The following is a 20,646-nucleotide window of genomic DNA, read 5'->3' as shown; positions in this document are numbered from 1 at the left end:
CTATTTTCCCCTCAACTGAATGGAAACAACAATGGGATATCTTCATTGTGGGGTTAGTGGAATCAGGGACATACCACCTCTGGGATGTTGACTCTGGGTTACAAAATGCAAGCAAGTCTTCTGGGTCAATCCGCTGATTGATCATATAATTTGGATGTGATTTTTATTCGTTAGTTAGTTGGTTTTTGGTATTAGTAATTGTTATTACTATGATAAATATTTTAATTAAAATAAGCGGTAGTGCGTGTATTCGTCTATCACCAAAATCAACTTCGCTTCTGATACCTGCGCCTTCAGAATGAACAATAGAAGAAGGAAAAACAGGCGGGGTCCCTACAATTCAAGTGGCCACACGTCAAACGAAAGCTTCGTGGGCAGAAACAGACACAGGTTTGTTGCACTGAATATCTGTGACACCACTCAATCGACAGCGCATCTCAACAGATCCAAACAGCATGGTTGGTCATGGGTAGCAACAACAGCAGCATCCGCCTTTCACTTCGATTATCTTACTGTCGTTGCATATACCTAAGAACGTATGTTGAGCTGCAGATGGTCACTGATATACGCCAAAGCTTTTTCGCTAAAATCGAATTTGGAAGGAAACCAAGCACTTCACCACAAATTTGCGCGACATTCTCTTTCGCGTTTAAGTTTTTTTTATTACAGAAGAATTCCGCTTACTAACAGGCTGGGTTAAATTCTTTGTCAAATAAGATATGTCCGCACTGCCAGACAGTTGAACAATTGCAACTATGGAACTAGTATACATAATATAATAATACTCACACTTTAGGAGCTGTGAGTTAAAAGAAAACGTAGCAGCCGAAAAACAATGATTTACACTGTTTGACATAAGCGATGTCAGATTCTGTCGCCGTTCATTGATCGTTGACTTTTTATGAATGAAAAGAAAAGAAAGAAGAGTTAATGAATGGTGCTCGTAGAGGACGTCATCATGACGTCACTGTCCTTATATGGAGCTGGCGACTGGAGCCCCATTCATAAAAAGGAAGGAGAGGTGACTGCTTGCGATAGTAATCCTCTCAGGAGAAAAACAACACAACAGCGCAAAGGAGCTGAACGGGATACATGAGCAGTCCTTTATCCTTGTGTGTTTTTGTACAGTCTGAAACAAAATTGTTTCAGTTTTTATTGTGTATGCTTCGGGGACATGGTAACGATGGATGAACTTTGCGAAATGGATTGTAACGTTTTGAAAAGGTTGTTGAAGGACGATAGTGGGAAATGTCTGGTGCTGGACTGCAGATCCTTTCTGGCGTTTAGCGCCGGACATATCCGAGGCTCGGTGAATATTCGCTGCAACACAATAGTGCGCAGAAGAGCAAAAGGCTCCGTCAGTTTGGACCAAATTTTGTCGGGTGACGAGGAAGTCAAAGCCCGTTTGAAAGCTGGACTTTACTCCGCCGTTATTCTGTACGACGAGAGGACACCAGATGTGGACACCATAAAGGAAGACAGCACGATTACTTTGGTTCTTAACGCGTTGTACAGAGATACGTTTGGGACTGAAATCTATCTGCTGAAAGGTAAACATGAAAGCCAACCTGGTTTACCAGATTAGTTCATAAACTAGAATAACCAGGGACATTCAGTTGTTTGGGAAAGAAAATACACATTCTTTGGCTAGCTGCCATAGTTAGAGTGGTCATTAAAGGAAATTAATAGGCACCATGACTAACCATGTATTTATAGTCATTGAGGAGGAGAGGAGACAATATCTCCCCATTCATAAATTAGGCTTCTTGCTCTTAGAGAGAAATATCAAAAGAGTCATTGAATTTCACCCAGAACATAGAAATGCAATGTGATTTTGCTACTCATAATTACATTTTTTAAACGGTGTTAGAAACGCATCAAAAGCCAATGCGCAGCGCAACAATGATGTAATGCTGATGGCCCTACGCGGGTAAAACTAACGCTCTATGCAGTATCATTATTTAAAGCATGAAGAAAATAATTATTAGTTAATACACCATGATTATGAAAATGAATCAAGACTTACGTACTGACTAACAACATGTTGTTAAGCATAGTCTGGAAAATAGGCACATTCTGAAACATGACACAAGAAATAGTGTGTCTATAGGCTAATTCACGAAAGAGAAATTGAAAGAAAAAACAACCCCTTTGATTGAAATGAGAAGTATTCAAACATATATATTCAAATTTTATTTATAATTCACATTTACTGCCAGAATTTTTATATTAAAATAAATTATTTATAGAAACACGCTTCCATTTCAAGATATTGACAATGTTTGCAGTTACACTTCATCACGGAGCAGATTCTAAATGTATTGCTTTTCAAACATTTTTATTTTCCCCCACAGATAAACAGTAGATATATTGTATTACATAACAGTGAGGCTTATAAATCAGAGATTACAAGATCAACCATCAGCATGTGGTGTACAATACCTGTGCACAGGGTGCTGTATGCAGAAGGCTCAGCAGTTCTCGCTCTTTCACACACATGGTTTGCATCGCCTTTATTTTTATCCACTATATTTCTGTTAAAATTAGTGACGCAGGTGTGTTTTTCAGTGTGAAAATAAAAACGAGAGAAATTAAAATATATATACTCATGAATGGGCATACCAATGTGACTAGATCCTGAACCAGCGGTGCTTCTCTTAGGCAGACGTATACAATCAAAAGTAAAATGCGCCTGTTGTCAATCACTATGATTCCGACCAACGACAACATTTTGCGTTTTGTGAATGCCACTTGTAGGATGTTACTAACTACATTGATTTAATAACCACAATACATTAACCTACATATGAATATGATACTGAATATCAATGAATTGCTGTATTGATTTCTCTAAGAAATTCAGAGTGAACGATGAATCGGTTAAGCTTTTTAGTACCTGTCCTGCAAATAATTAGCACATCCAGTGAGAATAAATGACAGGGTGTTCTTTATTGCAATGTCTCTGTGTCTTATGTATTTAAATGTTTATTTCTCTTTTCACAGGGGGCTACGACAGGTTTTTCTCCGAATATCCTGAATTCTGTCTAAAAACCAAAACATTATCCACCTCCCTGTCCCAGTCTAGCCTGGATTCAAGTTGCTCCTCCTGTGGTACTCCACACCACGACCAGGTAACAACCGCTCTCTCTGGTGGAGTGTGAGGTCGGCTGCATGTCCGGTGTTGAATGACAAGAAAGGGCTCCCTTGATTGAGGTCATCCGTTTGTGTTTTTCCTGTTGGATAACAGCACTCTCCGCGCGGCTTTGAGTATCCGCACGTAGCCCCCGGGTCTTTGATGTGATGGACAGTAATTCCGGTCGCAGCTGTTTTACGCATCGACCATTTCCTATCGTTAGGGCTTTAAAGGGGTCGACCTATGACATAACTGAGGCCGAATCAATTCGTTTTCCTCCGAATCGATATTTCTCATTCTATTATCGAGTCGGCACATGATTTATACGCAGGCCTATTCATCTTGTTTAATTAAAACTTGCTCGTGTATCCCAGAATGCCCCTAACTCTCGACCGTTTAGTGGAAATGGCTGTTGTGTTTGAAATTAAGAGAGTAAGAACAACTTTATATAGGCTGTAACTGTAAACTGTAAGCTGAATGGGTGTTGGTATCATCTCGAGAACATTAATTTCCACAGTGGTTACATTGTGTGCATAACATTGTGGAAATGCAACACATGATTCAGATAAAAGCCCAACAGTGTGTTACACGATGAATCTATACAAATTTTTGCATCCATATAAAAATGTTATATTTAGGATCAGTGGTTTCTAATACAGGATACCTAGCTTCAGATCCAATGGAGGTGCTAAACCTCAAGACAAGCCCGGTGATCAGTGACATTTTTGAATAGTGACAGAATGACAGAATTTTGATGGTGTGTCTTTACAATTTGCATGAGGATATATATGACTACTCAAACCAAGTTTGCATTTTTAAGGATCTCGCCAAACAGACTTTACTATATAGGGTGTACCCATTCTGGAACATTATCACTGCTTTCAAAGCATCACTACCAAATGCTCAGCGTGTGAAGGCACTGCTTTACACTATATTGCTGGGGAGGCGTGGGGGGGGGGGGGGGGGGGGGGGGTGAAAGCTGATCTCAGTACAGGAAAAACTCCCCTTCCCTGTGTGATGCCAGCATGTCTTATCTGTGTGTGTCTCTTGCAGGGCGGACCTGTAGAGATCCTACCCTTCCTGTTCCTGGGCAGTGCCTACCACGCTTCCAAAAAAGACATGCTGGACGGCATGGGCATATCCGCCTTACTGAATGTGTCCTCAAATTGTCCCAACCACTTTGAGGGGATGTACCAGTACAAGTGTATCCCTGTGGAGGACAACCATAAAGAGGACATCAGCTCCTGGTTCATCGAGGCCATTGAGTATATAGGTAGGTTGAGGCTCGTTGCTGTCGGATGTTTCACTTACCAGACTGGCTTTTCCCTGCTGTGTTCACAGGAGAATCAGCTGCAGTGTATCTCACCCATGACCAATGTACCTGCCAATGAAGCAAATGACTGAATAAATAAACAAATGTGTTATTATTATCATTAATAATAATAATAATAACAACAATAATAATAATAATGACTCAAGTACATGGATGAAGCATTTCCATGTACAACTGTGATGTAATGTTTCCTAGAATCTCAGTACATTACGGATAATGAGGACAGAAGGGCTTTGTATTGCAGTGATGTGCCCCTGTTTTTCTCCACATCTCACAGTGTTGACACTGAAGCACAGATGGCCCAGACTTCGTGCCTAATTAACAGACTCATCTGCATCAGCTACCTGCAAATATCTCTCCTTAGTTATGAATAGAGTTTAAATAAATGGACAAGAAAGGATGCTTTCTGTCAAAGAGGCCCTCATTAATAGATGAACAAAATATAGTGCTTGTTCACAACTGAGGCAGAACATCACATTCAAACATGTTCAGTATCGTTCTAAAATTCAGAGTCAACGGTCCACTATTTACGTGTTTAATATGAGTGAGTGTGAATACAGTGGCTGTGGGAGGACCCAAGGTGCTTACTGTCTCCAGGACTCCTATGCCTGGAGGCTCCAATGGGGAGAAAAGCAGGGGATTTCTCCTAGGCTTACTCCACACAGCACTGGCTTACAGCACCTGCAGTAGAGCAGGAGGTCTCAGCGGGCTGCTGCATTCAAAAGCGGGTGTGTGCATCAGAGTACAGTCTGACTCATCCTCCCTCTCTGCATTGGAGTTGCCTTCGATCTGTGTGTTCGTGCTTGTATGAAAGAGCGTGTAAGGCAGATGGCTTTGTAGGCATATGCTGGTCTGTACTGGGGAGTAACCTACCAGTAAAACTCATGACAGTTAGGTCGGCATGCATATGCTCACCATGCACACACACACACACACACACACACACACACACACACACACACACACACACACACACACACACACACACACACACACACACACACACACACACACACATACACACACACACACACACATACACACACACACACACACTTACACACACTCTCTCACACACATACACATACACATACACATACACACACATACACACACACACACACACACACACACACACACACACACACACACACACACACACACACACACACACACACACACAGACGGACACAAAACACGGTATCAGAGCCTCTCTCTGAAACCCTGAAGGCTTCTCCATTTGGCTGCCTCATTCTCTTGAGCCAACGCCCGCTGCCGTTCACTCCACGCTCTCGCTTCCTCTTTAATTAGCAGCTCGTTATCCCGAGGACAGTCTGACGGGGTGTAGGGTGTGAAGCGGACAGACACTGACACCAGACTCGTTCCGCTGCCCTCACCACCACCACTACCTGATTTGAGCTTTTTTAGCACCCCAGTGTCTGCTTGTGGGGAATGATGTATTTCCTTTTTTCTATGCAACGTGATTCACATCCTAAGTGATTACAGTGAAAGCAGAATGCAATTTACTCGATATTGAAGCAGACCTCAGGGCTAAATTTCATCTTTGACATTTGAAATTAGTCATTTTGATATGTATCAAATGCACAGTTGACAAACTGTATAAAAACCCAGTGCTGCTCTTTTGGCAAGTCAATCTCCATTGGCAGTATTGTGTGTGAGCATCATCTCTAATTCTAATTTGGTTGCATTTTGGTTGTCTAGCTTTCCACTCAACGACAAAAGCTTCAATATGCACAAACCACAGGCTGATATGCATGTAAATTGTTTTTTTCTGCATGCTCTTTTTTATCAGCGATCAGAGAGCATATCCAGAAAAGGCATGGTTTTGTGTTTTCGGTAAAATCAAAGACAATCTCTGTTGTTGTACTGAGGCCAGACTGGAGGAGGATGGTTGGGTTCTAGGCTTATTGGACTTGGCTTAGAATACTCAGTCATGCATGTTATTATTTGATGAACATCATGAACATTTAATAGAAATTTTGCCTGGAGTTCTTACAGGGTTGACAAAGTATTCTACTACTATTCTTCTACTCCTGGTTTACTGGTGGGTTTATTCAGTGCTTAAGCTGAGAGGGGTTCAAGCTTTATTCAACTGCAGGACACGCAGTTGACCAAACTGCAGTAACAACTAGCCGCTTGCGAAAATCACTGGTTTCCAATTTCTTAAACAATTGCTGAATAAAAAAATCCCCTCAATTGTAACAGTGGATACACCCACCCTTGGAGTGGAATTAGTCATTCTCTGAACTGAAATATTTTGCATGTCTAGAAAGAGGGTGGTGTTCAGAACATCCGTTATGCAAACGGCAAAAGTTCGTGGGCGAGAACAACCAATAAAACGAGGCAAAAGATTAAAATTAGGGAGCGTAAAACCTTTCCCCCTGGGGGTGAGGTGTGTGCCTCTTCCTGCTCTTACCTGTAGGCAATTCCACCTCAAATTGAGGCTGAAACATTGACCATCCCCCTTCTTCTTCCCCCCCGCAGACTCGGTGAAGGACTCGAACGGGCGCGTGCTGGTCCACTGCCAGGCGGGCATCTCGCGCTCGGCCACCATCTGCCTGGCGTACCTGATGAAGAGGAAGCGGGTGCGCCTGGAGGAGGCCTTCGAGTTCGTCAAGCAGCGGCGCAGCATCATCTCGCCCAACTTCAGCTTCATGGGCCAGCTGCTGCAGTTCGAGTCGCAGGTGTTGGCCACGTCCTGCTCGGTGGAGGCCGCCAGTCCCTCCGCCTCCCGGGGGCCCAAGTCTTCCTCCACCCCGACCTCGCCCTTCGTCTTCAGCTTCCCGGTGTCGGTGGTGACGCACGGCCAGCCCAGCAGCCTCTCCTACCTGCAGAGCCCCATCACGACGTCGCCCAGCTGCTGACGCCCCCCCCCACCCCCCACCCCGGGGAAGTGGGGCCTGAGGAACGGACAGACGGGCAGGCGCAGGAGATTGATGAACAGTCTCCACTTTGGACAAAGAGAGCTGTGCCAGGGCTCCTTTTGTGTGAGAATCCTGGGGTGTCTGGGGCAGCGGAGGGGGGGGGGTCCCAGGAAGAGGGCGATATTTCAATTTGACAGAAGCAGGCAAAGGGCTGAAGAGCAGAGGAGGAGAATTTGTATCATGTACAACAGACGTCTGAAATATGGTACTCTTACTCATTACTCAACCTGGGGTGAAAATTATTCATTGGCCAACTTTGGATGAAAACTTCGATAGCTGTACATATTGTATGAAATTGAAAGTGCTTTTTGAGGAATGAAGAGCTTCAATTCCAAATTATGGTGATATTTCCATTTTCCTCGTATAATAGCAGCTGTTTTAAAACTGAAGTGAACTTTGGTACTCTAGAATGAATTTTTCAACTGTAGAAACATAAGACCTTTATCCAAGGTTAGTTGTCCTTTATTCCTATGGTGGCTTCTAAAAGCTTCCCCTTTCTGCTGGTGTTAGACAGCTCAGAGCAGTCTCTGAGTGGGGGCATTAATTCCCTGTGTAAACCAGAGTAAACTCCGCTTCCTGACAGGAAGCACTCTCCACTCTGACAGGTGCACGCGGTACGCTCTGCTTCCTGTTTCCAACCCCGATCTTGCCTGGTTCTCTCAAATAGCCCCTCTTCAGCCTCTTCCCCCCGGAGGAGGATGGAAAGTAAATAACGGAATGAAACAGGGCACTTTGAAAGAGGGGATCTGGCTGGGTGCCAGGACATGTTTTCCCAGAAGGTGCCAAATAAGGGACTGGGGTTTGCCGTGTTGCCAAAAAGAGGCAGCAGTCATACCCACCAAGTATTGTCCGTGTATGTGTCTTTGGAAGGGGGGGGGGTAATCGGGGGTGTCACTGTGGTCAGCTGATGTAGCCGGTACAGGGAGAGGAAGTAGCTGTTTTTCTTTTGTTCCTTTTGTCAGTGCCTTGTTCAGAGAAGGTACAGGACGTTTCCAGGAGCTTTCTGTCACCCACAACCACGTTCAGTGCTTTTCTTTTTTTTTAACTGACAAACGGAAAGATAGACAAACGGGCACATCTCTGACGTGGCGGCAGCAAAGCATTTCAAACTTTTTGAATTTCTAATTTTACAATACAGACACTTACCAAGTGTCATTGTCACCTGAGTCTTTCTACTCCTTTCCTTTCCGAATCAGAGCAATAATTTTCTTTTCTCCTTCCAGTCGTCGTCACCAAAGCACTAGACTTTTCATTACAGGTGTTTTTTTTTAACTTAACAACAGTTATTTATACATTAAGGAGACCTGAAATCCTCATTGGTTGCTTTTATTCCTTACCACTGTCTGGGGAATTCTGAAATTAAGAATATTCTTAAAAAGAAAAAAATATTGTTAAAGTTGTTCTCTCATTTTTAATCCTATTCTGGGCACATTGTTGTCTGTCTGCATCAGAAAGTACTGATTACAATCTATACGTCAATGAAGCGGTAAAAGTGGTAAAAGCTGTTATACAAGAAAAAGATGTGCATTCAAATACACAATGGCCAGTATGAAATCTGGATCCCCCCTCCCTTAAATTTAGAGTCGCAAAGTTGTCAGTCCAGGTATAATGATATGATAAGGGTCCAGTTCCTTTAGAATGCACAGTTCTCCCCGACGCACATTACCACACTAACATACCCCCAATTAACACTGGGTAGTCCACTATCACTGGAAATATGGAATAAATAAAATCCTATAATTATATTATAGGATAATACTCAGTGCTTAGGCTGAATTCTATATGGAGATGGCAGAAAACTGCTGACTTCTATTTCCTTTGGCCTTCCTGAAATGTTATTTTTTCTGTTTAATGTTTTTGAGACACAGCTCTGTAAAAGAAATTGCATATGAATCCAAATGGTTGCCTTGAAGTGTTGGACTGGTCAAATGCGGTTGTTTAAAGACCAGACCAAAGGCTGTAGCAAATATGGGATTCTTTGTTTTCCTTTTGAAGAATGTTGGCACCTTTTATAGAGCACTTTTTAAGTGATGCAATATTATAGACTAATTTTACATTGATTTGCACAAGATGCTATGAGAACAGGTGGTAGCTGACGATCTTTTTTACTCCCATTTATTGAAGTGTTTCAGTTTAAAATGGAGTATATAAATGAAACTAAAAGGTGTACAACCATCAACGATCATTGAACAATGCAATACTTTATACCTGTGTCAAGTGAAATGTTATTGTCCAACTTCCCATGGCAATATCATTCATACGATTTTTTAATTGTTCCTTATTTTTGTTATATTCTATGTTTTATTTATTTCTTGAATTCCATTTAAATATAACAATTTTTCACAAACGAAAGAGTCCTGTATCTTCATTGTGCACGGAGAGAGTCAAAGTGTCATTTAGGGAAATCACAGGCAACCTACACACACTGCATTGCGTCGGAATTGGTTTGGTATAGCAAACATGCTGATGGTTTGCAGAATGTATATACTTAATGCAAGGGAGATGGAGGTCTACGGTTAAATCTAACATAATGTCTTACATAAATAAAAAGAACATCCTCATATTCATATTCTAGAAGGTTATTCTCTGAACCTGAATTCAATCAGCACTTCAAATGAAAAATTAGCAAAGATGAATGAGGGTTTAAGCATTTCAAGTGTGGTCCTATCTCTGAACACGTTCTGCCCCTGATTATACAGAATATACAGTATACCTCCCTATCATTTTCTTTGTGTAGCACTGCCCCCTTGTGTCAAATTCTGCAATTGCACAAAAATACAACAACAGCTTCATGTGTGTATGGACTTACATGTGGCAGCCCAAATCTACGTATCCATGAAGTTATTTTAAAGATTTCATATGCAAATAATCTATTTTTTTAGCAGAACAGATTATTTGCATGCCATTAATTGCAACAAACGTCCTCCAGGAAACAACAGATGACAAAAGGAAGGACAAGGAAAAAAACATCAAAGAATCAGTGATACTCAGCATTGTAAACCAGGAACAAATTGTCTTGGAAAGTGCACAGTATAAACTGAGAAACCGCTAAACCTCTACACTGAACAAATATAGATATTGAACAAATAGTGATCAAAAGAGATTGAGAATTGAGAGAATAATTGAAGGGATTGATATTATGCACGTATCCACACTATGGATGTAACAGGACTACATAGTTAGAGGGCTTTAAAGGACAAACAATTCAGAGTTGCCTGTGCAACAAATTCAATAGCTGTCATGATTGCAACACTGATGAAAGTTCTCAGGCTCTCCCTAAATTGACTACAGGGACCAATGTGACTCTATTGAAATTCATCATCTGCAATTCACAGTAAATCAATTCTGGTCCCTCACAAGAGAAAATGACAAATACATTTTCATCTCTGATCCTGGACATTGGCAATTCTAATAGCTTTAGAAACGAAGGTTGCATTGTTCCAGAGACAGCCTGACCACGATACTGGCAAGACTGGAAACACAACGCTTTGATAGATACATGGATTCCTGATGTTGTTTTCACACAAAATTCATGTTGTAGGTTAAATATGCACACCCCCATTATTGAAAAGTTGTTCTTAAGGACAAAAGCTAGATGCTCAGAGTATGAAAATTACTTTAATTAATTACTGACATTGAAACAAAATGAAGACAGCAGCCAGATGGGAAGTGTTGTGTACTTTATTAAGACTGGTTTAACAGTGTTGAGGAGTGTTAGGATAGTCGTCAGATCAGTTGTGTTACATGAGTCGAAGCAGGATTTGGTTGCGGCATCACAGAGAATGAAACCACTGGAAAACGAGAACTCGGTTAGCCAGCTGGAAGTGAGCCTTTCACCCACTGATGGTTCAAGGGAAAAGTGAGCACAAGTGGGGCTGGGGGGAACCGTGGGGGCGTTCGCAACTGAAGATGGCTCAACACCAGCCAATCAGGGAAGGCGAGCAGGATCAGTGCTGTCTCTACCTGTGCTTTGGGGCCAATCAAGTACAAAATCTATTCCCATAATTCATGTTCTCGTGTCAGGTACCCTGGTCAGGTGCTCCTTTTCCCAGTCTACTGGCTAACCTCTCTAACAGTGTACAGAGTACAAATGCCTGCTCCCATGGCAATGCATGTATAGGTGTCCGAGTCAAGAGGTAAGTCTGAGGAGGAGCCAATGAGGCATCAGTAGTATTTCATTTGTGAGACCAAAGTCATCTGATCCATCTATGAAGTTTTACTTTCACTAAAACAAAATGAAATGAATGCAGCAAATGTGGCAATCTGACCAAGACAGACACCTCTTCCTACAGTTAATATTTATTCAAAACGCAACAACGCAACAGACAACTGAGCTATTCCTTCTCCAAAAACAGAAAGGAAAAATAAAAAGATCCAAAGAGAAAACCCCACTTCATTTACAGTACTAACAAAACCCAATCTTCATCAGCAAACAACATCAAAAGCTTTACAAAAGCATTGTCCTTTACACAACCTGTACATTAATGGACATCTTTTTTTTCAATAATGTCATTGTCAGTTAATTTCAAATAACTTAAATCTTTCCTGTTTAAAAGTGCAAATCTTCTAAAACATGAGTGTTATGCGGATAAGACAAAAGCGACGCAGGCTGTGGCATCCCAACATGAGTGAAGAGTAGTGTGTGTGTGTTGTCTTTTTCCCCCCCTTCTTCCTTTCACTTAACATTCCTTCAGTTTCCTACCTTCAGCACCAACTCGGGAACCTCTCTAATGCTTATTAAAAATAAAAATCTAAAAGAAAGAAAGAAAAAAATGCTACACAATTCCTTCCCCCAGAGCAACCTCTGAAGTAGGGAAAAAAAATGGTGGGGAAACGGAAGTTAGGGTCCCTACAGTCTGATCTGTGACATGGTCCATTTTATAGTGCATCTAAAAACAAAACAAATAAAATCCTTACCAATCAGAATAAAACAGAACAAATCTAAGAGAAATAATGCAATGTGTAATGGTTTTTTATGGGCTTTGATTATTACAAAAAAAGGTGTCATTGAGCTGACAGTATGGGACCACACTGTGACTGAGGGTACTGGGTGCTGTAAGTAACTCCCACCCTTATCCAAATCACATGACCCCTGTCTGCTTCCGCAGAAAGGGCTTCTGTCCTATTGGGTGAGCAGGGTATGAGGTAATCTCAGCCCTAGTTCCCAGGGACCGCTGACCAAGGAGGGGTCGGAGGTCGCAGGTCACTGTCACTACAGCCCCTAAAGGCATCGCTAGTACTAGCTAGGGCTTGTGCTCCCGTCCCTGTAACTTATCTCCCGCTTTCGAAAACGCTGAAGACCACTGTTGTCAACGCAAGACGGATTCTATCAAACGTTTCGGGCACTGGGTGTGAAAAAAGGGCTTGCAGCAGAATTCGCTTGAAGGCAACGTTTGTAAACACTTTCATGAAGGAGAGAAAAAGAAACTGAAACAAAATGAAAAATGGTAACAAGAGAAATCGGCTGCGGTTTACAACTGAACAGTTGTAAAATCAAAAATAAAAAAAATTAAATAAAAACAAAGGAGGAGCTTAATAGCCAGTTGGGCCCTGAATGTGTGAAGTGTTCAATAACAGTCTCTGCGGTTCTGCTGGCCGAGATCGGGCCGTTTTCTGTCAGTCTGGACTAAGACTTCTGCTCGGCGCCGGTTGTGGTCTGGGGCGTGCTCTCAGGTTTCACAATCTGGTATGTGATAAGGTACTCAGGGTAGGCCTGGACAGACAAAGGGAAAACCGGAAGTCACAACATTGTAGCACTCTGGTATCACCTGCTAGATTGGCAGAAACATTCACTGAAGCTTCCATTTCACTTAACCCATTTAACAGCAGGATACAGTAGGGGCAAAGTTTTGGGACCAATTAAAGTGTTCTGGCCAAGTAATCTTCTGTTTCTACAAGGGCTTCTAGGTCTCCATGCCAGAGATATAGATAATATGGAGATGGGGTTTGAACCCTGAGGTTGCAGGTTTAATTCCAAGTTAAGGTGCTGCTGTACCCTGACCAAGGTACTTAGCCTACTTAAGATACTCAAGCTTCAGTAAATATCCAGCTGTACAAAAGGATAATGCAAAATGAATATCCAAAAATGTAAGTCATGCAAGTAATTCTGGATAAGAGCATGTGGTAAGCAAATATATATAAATAAGATGGGAGTGTATCAAGTGGATTTAATTTACGCACTCACAACAGCTTATGCCATGGTTACTCATTAAGTTTGACATAAGAGCTTCAGTCCACAATGAGATCACAGAAGCAAATACGCCCTTGGTGTAGTGAGGCCACAGCTGTGAATGAGGTGCATGCATTGCCCTTTAATCAATCTACCAAAATGGTTTTATACAGCTTCCTACCCTTCCTAACAGTGGGACTGTAACAGAGCACCATGCAAAATGAAATACATTGAAGTCACTCAGTTACGTTTACAAATTTAGGGCAACTGCAATGATGCTATCAACCAATTGGTTTCAAATTGTCAAATAATGGAACACTCAGGAAACACTTATGTCTCTATAGAGAGAGCAGAGATTCCGAACTCAAGTTTAAAAAGGTGATGTTTATACAGGTGGAGGAGGTTATCTGAACAGGAGTCAATACATTGCGAATGCAACATCTGTTGATCAAATTAACCATGACGAGAAAGACTGGCTCTCTAAAAGTGCTCACTCTGCTTGAAATGTCCAGCCTGCTCCTACATTCAAGCAGACATACAGTTAGGACCCCTTTACAACCCAAATGGGACTCGGCATCTGCTTGGTGCACCCTTAATCAAATCTGTCAGCATCATTTGTCAGTGTGGACTTCGAGCATGTAAGAGGTTTATGTCTGCTTGGTGCACTGCGCCCTACAGAGCTGGTCTGACGCCGCTGAGCCCGTGGGCTTGCTCACCTGTTCCCCTCTGTAAATGACGTATTCTGCGTAGGCCAGGCCGTTGACGCTGGGTCGCCCGATGACGGAGTGGTGCCCAGGGGGTGCGTGTGCCATCTTCATGGCGCTGAACTGCAGGAAGGACTTCCCCAGAGTCACTCGACAGAACAGCATCTGCCTGTGGCGTACGAGATACCACGCTGTGGTGACCGTCTGGCCAGAATGCAGACACACACTCGCACACGCACACACACTTCCCCAGTGTGTTATGCTGAGTAATACCTCTCAGAATACGCTACGCTAACCCCTCGTTGCAGCCCTGTCTGGCATCCCAGGCTCATGACTCTATGGGGACACTATGGAGACACTCATTCATACCTGGAGCCACTAGTTTCAGTAAAACAAGCAAGTGTGTATCAGTTCAGAAATTAATATTGTTACTACTTAATACTGTATTCATCCCACAGGTTGTAAGTAGCCTATGTATGTGGTGTCTTCACCAGTTCCACTGATCTCTGTATGTCTGCTGTGCTGATGGTTGGCACCACATGGGGAGGTGGAGTCTCACCTATGGCAAATATAACAGGACCGGTCTTTGTGGGTGGGGCACCCTGTCCCACCTCCGATCCCGTACACATACTGGTTGCTCTTTGAGGAGTTCTCGGCGAAGTAGATGCCGGCTCCAAACATTCCCCCAATGTAGGCATGTCTCTCGTCAAAGCCTTTGTGGATGATGGCATTTATAAATGGAGACCCTGAGAGACAAAGGACAGAAAAAATTGTTATTTTTAAAATTTGCATTAAGAACAATTGGCAAGAAAATGACAGGGGGTCTAGCAGGGCTCCTAGGCTGTGCAAAGATGCCATAGTCAACATGTAATACAAACAAGAGAGCACAAGTACAATTTTCCCAAGGACACACAATTCCCCTCTACCTACACTTTCCCATCTAGGTAATTTTGTGCTTACTTTGGGGATAAGAATTGATTAATTACCCAGTCATTTTTGACTGACATTTTCGCTCTTGCGAGTTCCCCACTCCTACCAAAAAAAAAAATCAGGCCTGAAAATCTACTTGAGAAAATGGGGTAATCTCTGGAGGGTGCTTTAAAGATTTTTAAAGAGAAGCTGTGTGGCCCTCACAGAAATAACCAAGGTATACTCCACAATTTCAACTTGACATTTACATTAAAACTACCAATCTGACACAGGAGCAAGGAACATTTATTGAGGCAAAATAAAACTACTAAAACTGCGTACTGTTAACACAGCCATGGACTCTTGGACCAGTGAAAAAATATACACAAAGAAACAAAAAAAAATGTAATCCCCTCCAAATGAGCAACCCGGTTGTGGGGCGCAGTTCTCACCATGGAAGAGCATGCGCTCGTTGTGGTGGTTGTGGTTCTCATCTGCAATCTCCTTTTGTCGGTGAGCGTATCTCTCTCTCAGCTTCTTATTGACCACCTTCTGAATCTGCAGGGACAGGAGGAAGAGCAGGGCTAGAGAATCACAATGCTGAACACCGCTATCGGTATTCTGATAGGAAAATAAAACCACTCAAGTGCACTGAAGGCTCTTCTTTGAAAACTGTAATAAACACTTATCTGTTTCCATTAAATATACCTGAATGGAGCTGTCGAGTACTCTGAAAGATGTCAGTAGGCATTTGAAAACCAAACACTTTCTATGGCAACAAGGAAACCTTTGGTATCACTATCAAATCCCATTTACAGAGCCCCCTCCCCCATCCCCACCCCCAAGAACAGCCATCAATGTTAACAGAGTTACAGAAAGTTTGAGACCCTGCAGGGCCAGGCTGATGTTGTGCTGTACAGGGACATGCTCACTTTCAGGATGTTGTACCGGTTGAACACCCCCCCTGCGTTTCCCCCGTCTCTGTGCTCTCGGATGGTGCTCTGCAGCTGCAACGGGAAAGTGACCTGAGGTCAGTCAGGAGACACTACTGCACACACTCAGTAAACGAGCACGGCTCATCTGACAGTGGCTGTTTATGGGGTGCTGCACTGTGTTCCTGCATCCCGACCATAAGAGAAGGTTACACGGGCCATATGATGGGATCCAATCAGAAGCCAAACAAACATGACTGAGGACCTCTGTTCAGCACCTTAAGATGACATGAAGCGAACAGCTTTATCTCTAACGAAGCGGAAAACACACAGATGGCTCCACACACCTCCTCCTCCACGGACTGGAACTCCTTGTCGTCGGGTGCCAGGTCGATGAGCACCGTGCCCTGGCTGGCACAGTGGAATGTCAGGTAAGGGTTGGCACCTGAAATGGGCAAAAAGGCGGACCTGTGGGTTACTGTGGAGTCCAAGGCATTCTGATGCCTTCTCTAATTCAGTAGCCCAGAAGTTTAGCTGGTCATAGAGGGACCTTGAATTCGCTCATGTCAGTAACATTAGTAAAACCTCTGACCATTACCTTGTTGGCCTCCCAGCAGCCTCTCGATGCCTTTGATCAGCTTGTGGCGGTGGCCATAGGCATTAATGCCAATCTCCTTCAGCTCCTCGTGTCCCATATCTGCCAGCACATCCAGCGTTATCTGAGACAGAGCAGAGCACAGCCAATCAGAGCAGGGCCAGTAACAGACACTCCAGAACACAGCCAATGAGAGGACAGGGCAAGCGCACCTGACTAACTAAGGGACCTTCATACGTCCCCACGGTCATTGATTGCATCTCCGTTTGCTGTAACACTAAGAATACTTGGGTTATAGTAAAAGCTGAAGGTAATTGTTTGCCATTCACCAGACAAGACAGATTTGCAACAAAATACTGTAGTAAGCATAATGTAGGCAGAAAGCATTCTGCACTCTTTGCAGTAGGTGGCAATGTTCCATTTACAATCCTCCAATAAATCCACCAAAGATGCTGCAGCTTGACGACCGCAGTTCTACGGTTCCTCTCCCCACACGTTTTTGTGTGCTTTGGGATGAATACAACAGGCAACTGTCAGAATTTTGTCTCCTCATATTCTACAGCTGCACAGTATTCATTTATTAACAAGAAAGCAGCAAGGAGTGTGGGTCATGGTACGTACTGCCTAGAAGACACTGGAAGATGAATGTGCGCATACACCTCTCTGGGAGAAGGCCAGGAGTCTAATGACTCGGGTCTCAAATTAGCCCCAGTGTGCTCTCAAAGTGATGAGCGCGTGCTGTGGGTGTGTGGGAGAGGGCTCTCAACTGCCTGCCGGGCATGGAAAAAAGCCGCCCACTCGCCAGATCTCCTTTTTGTTTCGGAGAGTGGATGAGGCGATTAAAGCCTGTGACTAAGAATACGCTCTCGGATCACTGTGAAGGAAGTTCCCCGTTTTTGCTCCGACGCGTCCCCGCACAGACGAGTGTCTGTGGCGCTTGCGGACGGTGGCGTGCGTTCTGCTCGGGGTCCGCGAGAGCGTAACGCCTGGAGTGAGGCCCTGACAGCCACCGCCCTTAATTATCCTCATTCCCGCCGCTCGCCCCCCTGTCAGCCCTCATCTTCGACACGCAGACGCGACCCCGATTTCAGCGGCCCGTTTATTGGCCATGCATCAGGCCCATGATGGGCCTGCCACTGGCCATTAGCACAGGTGCTGTCGGCCCCGGCTTCTCCCCCCCCCCCCCCCCCCCCCTCCTCCCGGCACCGTGCGGCTGGCGCTTTCTATGTGTGACGGCGGCTCAAATGCAATCGCCGCGCTCATTACTCACCGTGGTTGGCAGCGGTGGATCAAAAGCTATTTTCGCTGTGTGTCGAGACTAATAGACTCCTTTATGGAATGGGGGGTGGGGGGGGGGCCCTCACTCTGTCATAGCTGGACATGTGAAGAAGCACACTGATAAATGAAAGTGGCGTGGTGCGGTAGCTGCTCATCGGACGTGCCCTTGCACACAGGCCAGAGTCCTAATGAAGGGACAGAAAAGTGTTGGAAGGGAGCAACATGCCAGTGGGAACAGTAAGCCCACAGAGAGACGCTGAGGGATTGAGGAGTGATCAACTGAAAAACTGCAAGGGGGAGCAGGGGAAAGCCAGGAGTCAGGCCCAAGCTCAGTCTGACCGCAGAGTGCTTCCATAACTCCAACCAGTGGAAATGAGGAGCAATATTTTTTATGGCAATTTCAGCAGCTGTCAAACCAATAATATGATGGAAGTAATGGAAAAAATGTGACCCTTGCATGAATTTGTGACTTGAAAATTACGGATCGATCGCGTTTTGAACAATCAAAAATGAAGTGAGGCTAAACCCCCCCCCCCCACACAACCTGGGCTGAGTATCACGGATTTGGAGGGGTGGACGAGCTTTCATCCGTATGTGGGCCCCAAGTAGGGCTATGTCGCGCCAACTTGTTGGGAACTTTTCCTGCCCCGCAGGCCTTGAGCTGCGGGGATCTGTCCTGTTCATCTATGTGCAAATGAGCATCCGGAGTGTGCCAGTGTGACGGCTGTGTCCTGAGCCTGTCTTTGCGGGCCGCTCCGGATTGAAAAAGTGGCGGAGAAGGAGCGCAAGATAGAGAACAGCACACCGGGGTGACACCACGTCTCGGCAATATTAATCACAACGTGGGTCCCGGGGTCGCCATCCTCACTTCTGCTGCAGGTATTCCGCAGCGCGGAGCAGGAGATGATTAATCATTGTTCCGGGCCCCCGAGAATTGTGTTGGGTGTCATTCGATTGTGCCTGGCTATGACGGATGAAGCCGGACTGAAAACGATCTGCCCATTAAGATAAGAAGTAGGGTAATATCGAGAGGCGCACTGTTAAGGTGAGACGCGAGATGCTGTTATTGAGAAGCATTCAGCAGAAAAACAAGGAGCCTATTTAGTGAGAGAGGCAGTTTTCACAAAGAAACACAATGTTCAGGTGTGAATAGTATAATAAAACACAGAGATACTATTCAGATGTAGTGAAACTACAAGAACTACAAGAAACTACAAGAAAACCAGGCAAATATGGAGGTATATTATGTGAAATATGCTTCACAAAGGGAAGACATACTTTTTGAGTCACTGTTGAGGTAACCCAGGTGACACTAGAACAGATGCTGTTCAGACATCCGAACATCATGTGAGGTACTGTTCTGATTTGGAAGGTATTGCGAGACACATACTTCAGATACGGAGGGCATATTACCTGAGCTACTGTGGAGATATGGAAGGTATATTGAGAGATAGTGAGTATACTGACCTGCTCCCTCTCAAAAATGTCCCGCAGGTGTTCCAGTCCCAGACTCTTGAGGAACTGACTGATGTTCATGTCCAGAATCGCTACTACAGAAAAGAGAACAAAGTAATCCCTCAGACATCCACAACAACAAAGGACATTTCCAATGGTCAATTTTGACTTTCCTCTTCTTTGTACTGAAAACAACACTTCTAATCTTGTCCCCAGGAAGCCTGCTTTCAAAGCTGTCAGAGTATCAAAGATTTGCCCTTGTTGTTCCAACACAACAAAAAAAAAATTATAAATTGACACTGCGACCATGTTTCAGCGCACTGTCATAACACACACACACCCACATACACACACACACACACCACTAACAGCACTGGATAAACAAGATCAAGCTCTGATGTATTTGCATGGGCCATTTTATCATAAAAATTCAAAATAAAGTAAATGACACGATTTCTAATTGGGGCAGCCCTTGCGTCATTTTGCTAGCTCAAGTGATTAAAAAACAGTGTGTATGATAAACCTTCATCCAGTCAACCAAATAAAATGCAAAGATGTATTTTGATATTTGGGGAAAAATAAAAGGAAATCCAATCTAAACAAACCTAGCTGAATTTAAATATCCATCACAAGCTTATTCTGTGTCAAGGTGATAAAAGTCCAACAGTGAAAATCAGATGAAAGGATAATACCAGATAATAATGTCTAATGACGACTTCAAAACAAGCTTAAATTTTGTTCAGGAACAGCACACATTCAACTGCGTGTTCACACTCACGACCTTAGTCTGATGACAATCTGCTCTACCTTTCTAAACACATCATTACCTCTGAATGTCAACTCTCTCATCCTTGTTTTTGTGTGTTCTGCTTGTTTAACAAAGGTGCCTATTATCTTAATGATCCATGGCCACTGCAATTGCATTTTTCTTCATTGTATATCAGGTGGTGGCAGTCTTTTTATCCATGTCATGACATCAACGATGAAACAGAGTTTGACAGAGTGGAGTCAATGTAATAATCAAAAAGACCAGAAATCAGTGTGCAACTGCATTTTGCATGAGTAAAAAGAACATTCAACCTGTGAACCTTTGCACATTAACTGATCTTTATGTCATTAACTAAAGCAAATTAAGAGCGAATCTATGTACTTGAAGGTATAATCAGTGGATGTGCGCAAATGCCCGCCGCTTA

At 43.6% G+C, this 20,646-nt stretch overlaps 2 protein-coding genes across 3 annotated transcripts in view; one reads left to right on the top strand and one right to left on the bottom strand.

The window, feature by feature from the left end:
• The first annotated feature begins 1,051 nt into the window (after positions 1-1,051).
• Positions 1,052-7,658, top strand: dusp4 (dual specificity phosphatase 4). The gene is made up of 4 exons (XM_036529461.1): positions 1,052-1,550; positions 3,004-3,131; positions 4,187-4,406; positions 6,972-7,658. Exons 1-4 carry the CDS (start codon positions 1,175-1,177, stop codon positions 7,349-7,351), a joined length of 1,104 nt encoding a protein of 367 aa, XP_036385354.1. The 5' UTR covers positions 1,052-1,174; the 3' UTR covers positions 7,352-7,658.
• Positions 7,659-12,810: 5,152 nt separating this feature from the next.
• Positions 12,811-20,646, bottom strand: part of tnksa (tankyrase, TRF1-interacting ankyrin-related ADP-ribose polymerase a) — a 111,782-nt gene continuing 103,946 nt past the window's right edge. For both annotated transcript variants that reach the window (XM_036528289.1, XM_036528290.1), the window contains 8 exons: positions 19,466-19,548; positions 16,724-16,844; positions 16,473-16,570; positions 16,126-16,200; positions 15,646-15,751; positions 14,844-15,030; positions 14,297-14,453; positions 12,811-13,124 (listed from right to left, as the gene is read on the bottom strand). In XM_036528289.1, coding sequence (XP_036384182.1) covers positions 13,038-13,124; positions 14,297-14,453; positions 14,844-15,030; positions 15,646-15,751; positions 16,126-16,200; positions 16,473-16,570; positions 16,724-16,844; positions 19,466-19,548 — 914 coding nt within the window. In that variant the 3' untranslated portion in view covers positions 12,811-13,037. The remainder of the gene's footprint in view (positions 13,125-14,296; positions 14,454-14,843; positions 15,031-15,645; positions 15,752-16,125; positions 16,201-16,472; positions 16,571-16,723; positions 16,845-19,465; positions 19,549-20,646) is intronic.

This window comes from Megalops cyprinoides, chromosome 5 (assembly GCF_013368585.1).
Source record: "Megalops cyprinoides isolate fMegCyp1 chromosome 5, fMegCyp1.pri, whole genome shotgun sequence".
Classification (NCBI taxonomy): domain Eukaryota; kingdom Metazoa; phylum Chordata; class Actinopteri; order Elopiformes; family Megalopidae; genus Megalops; species Megalops cyprinoides.
This window is presented reverse-complemented; position numbering and strand designations above follow the sequence as displayed.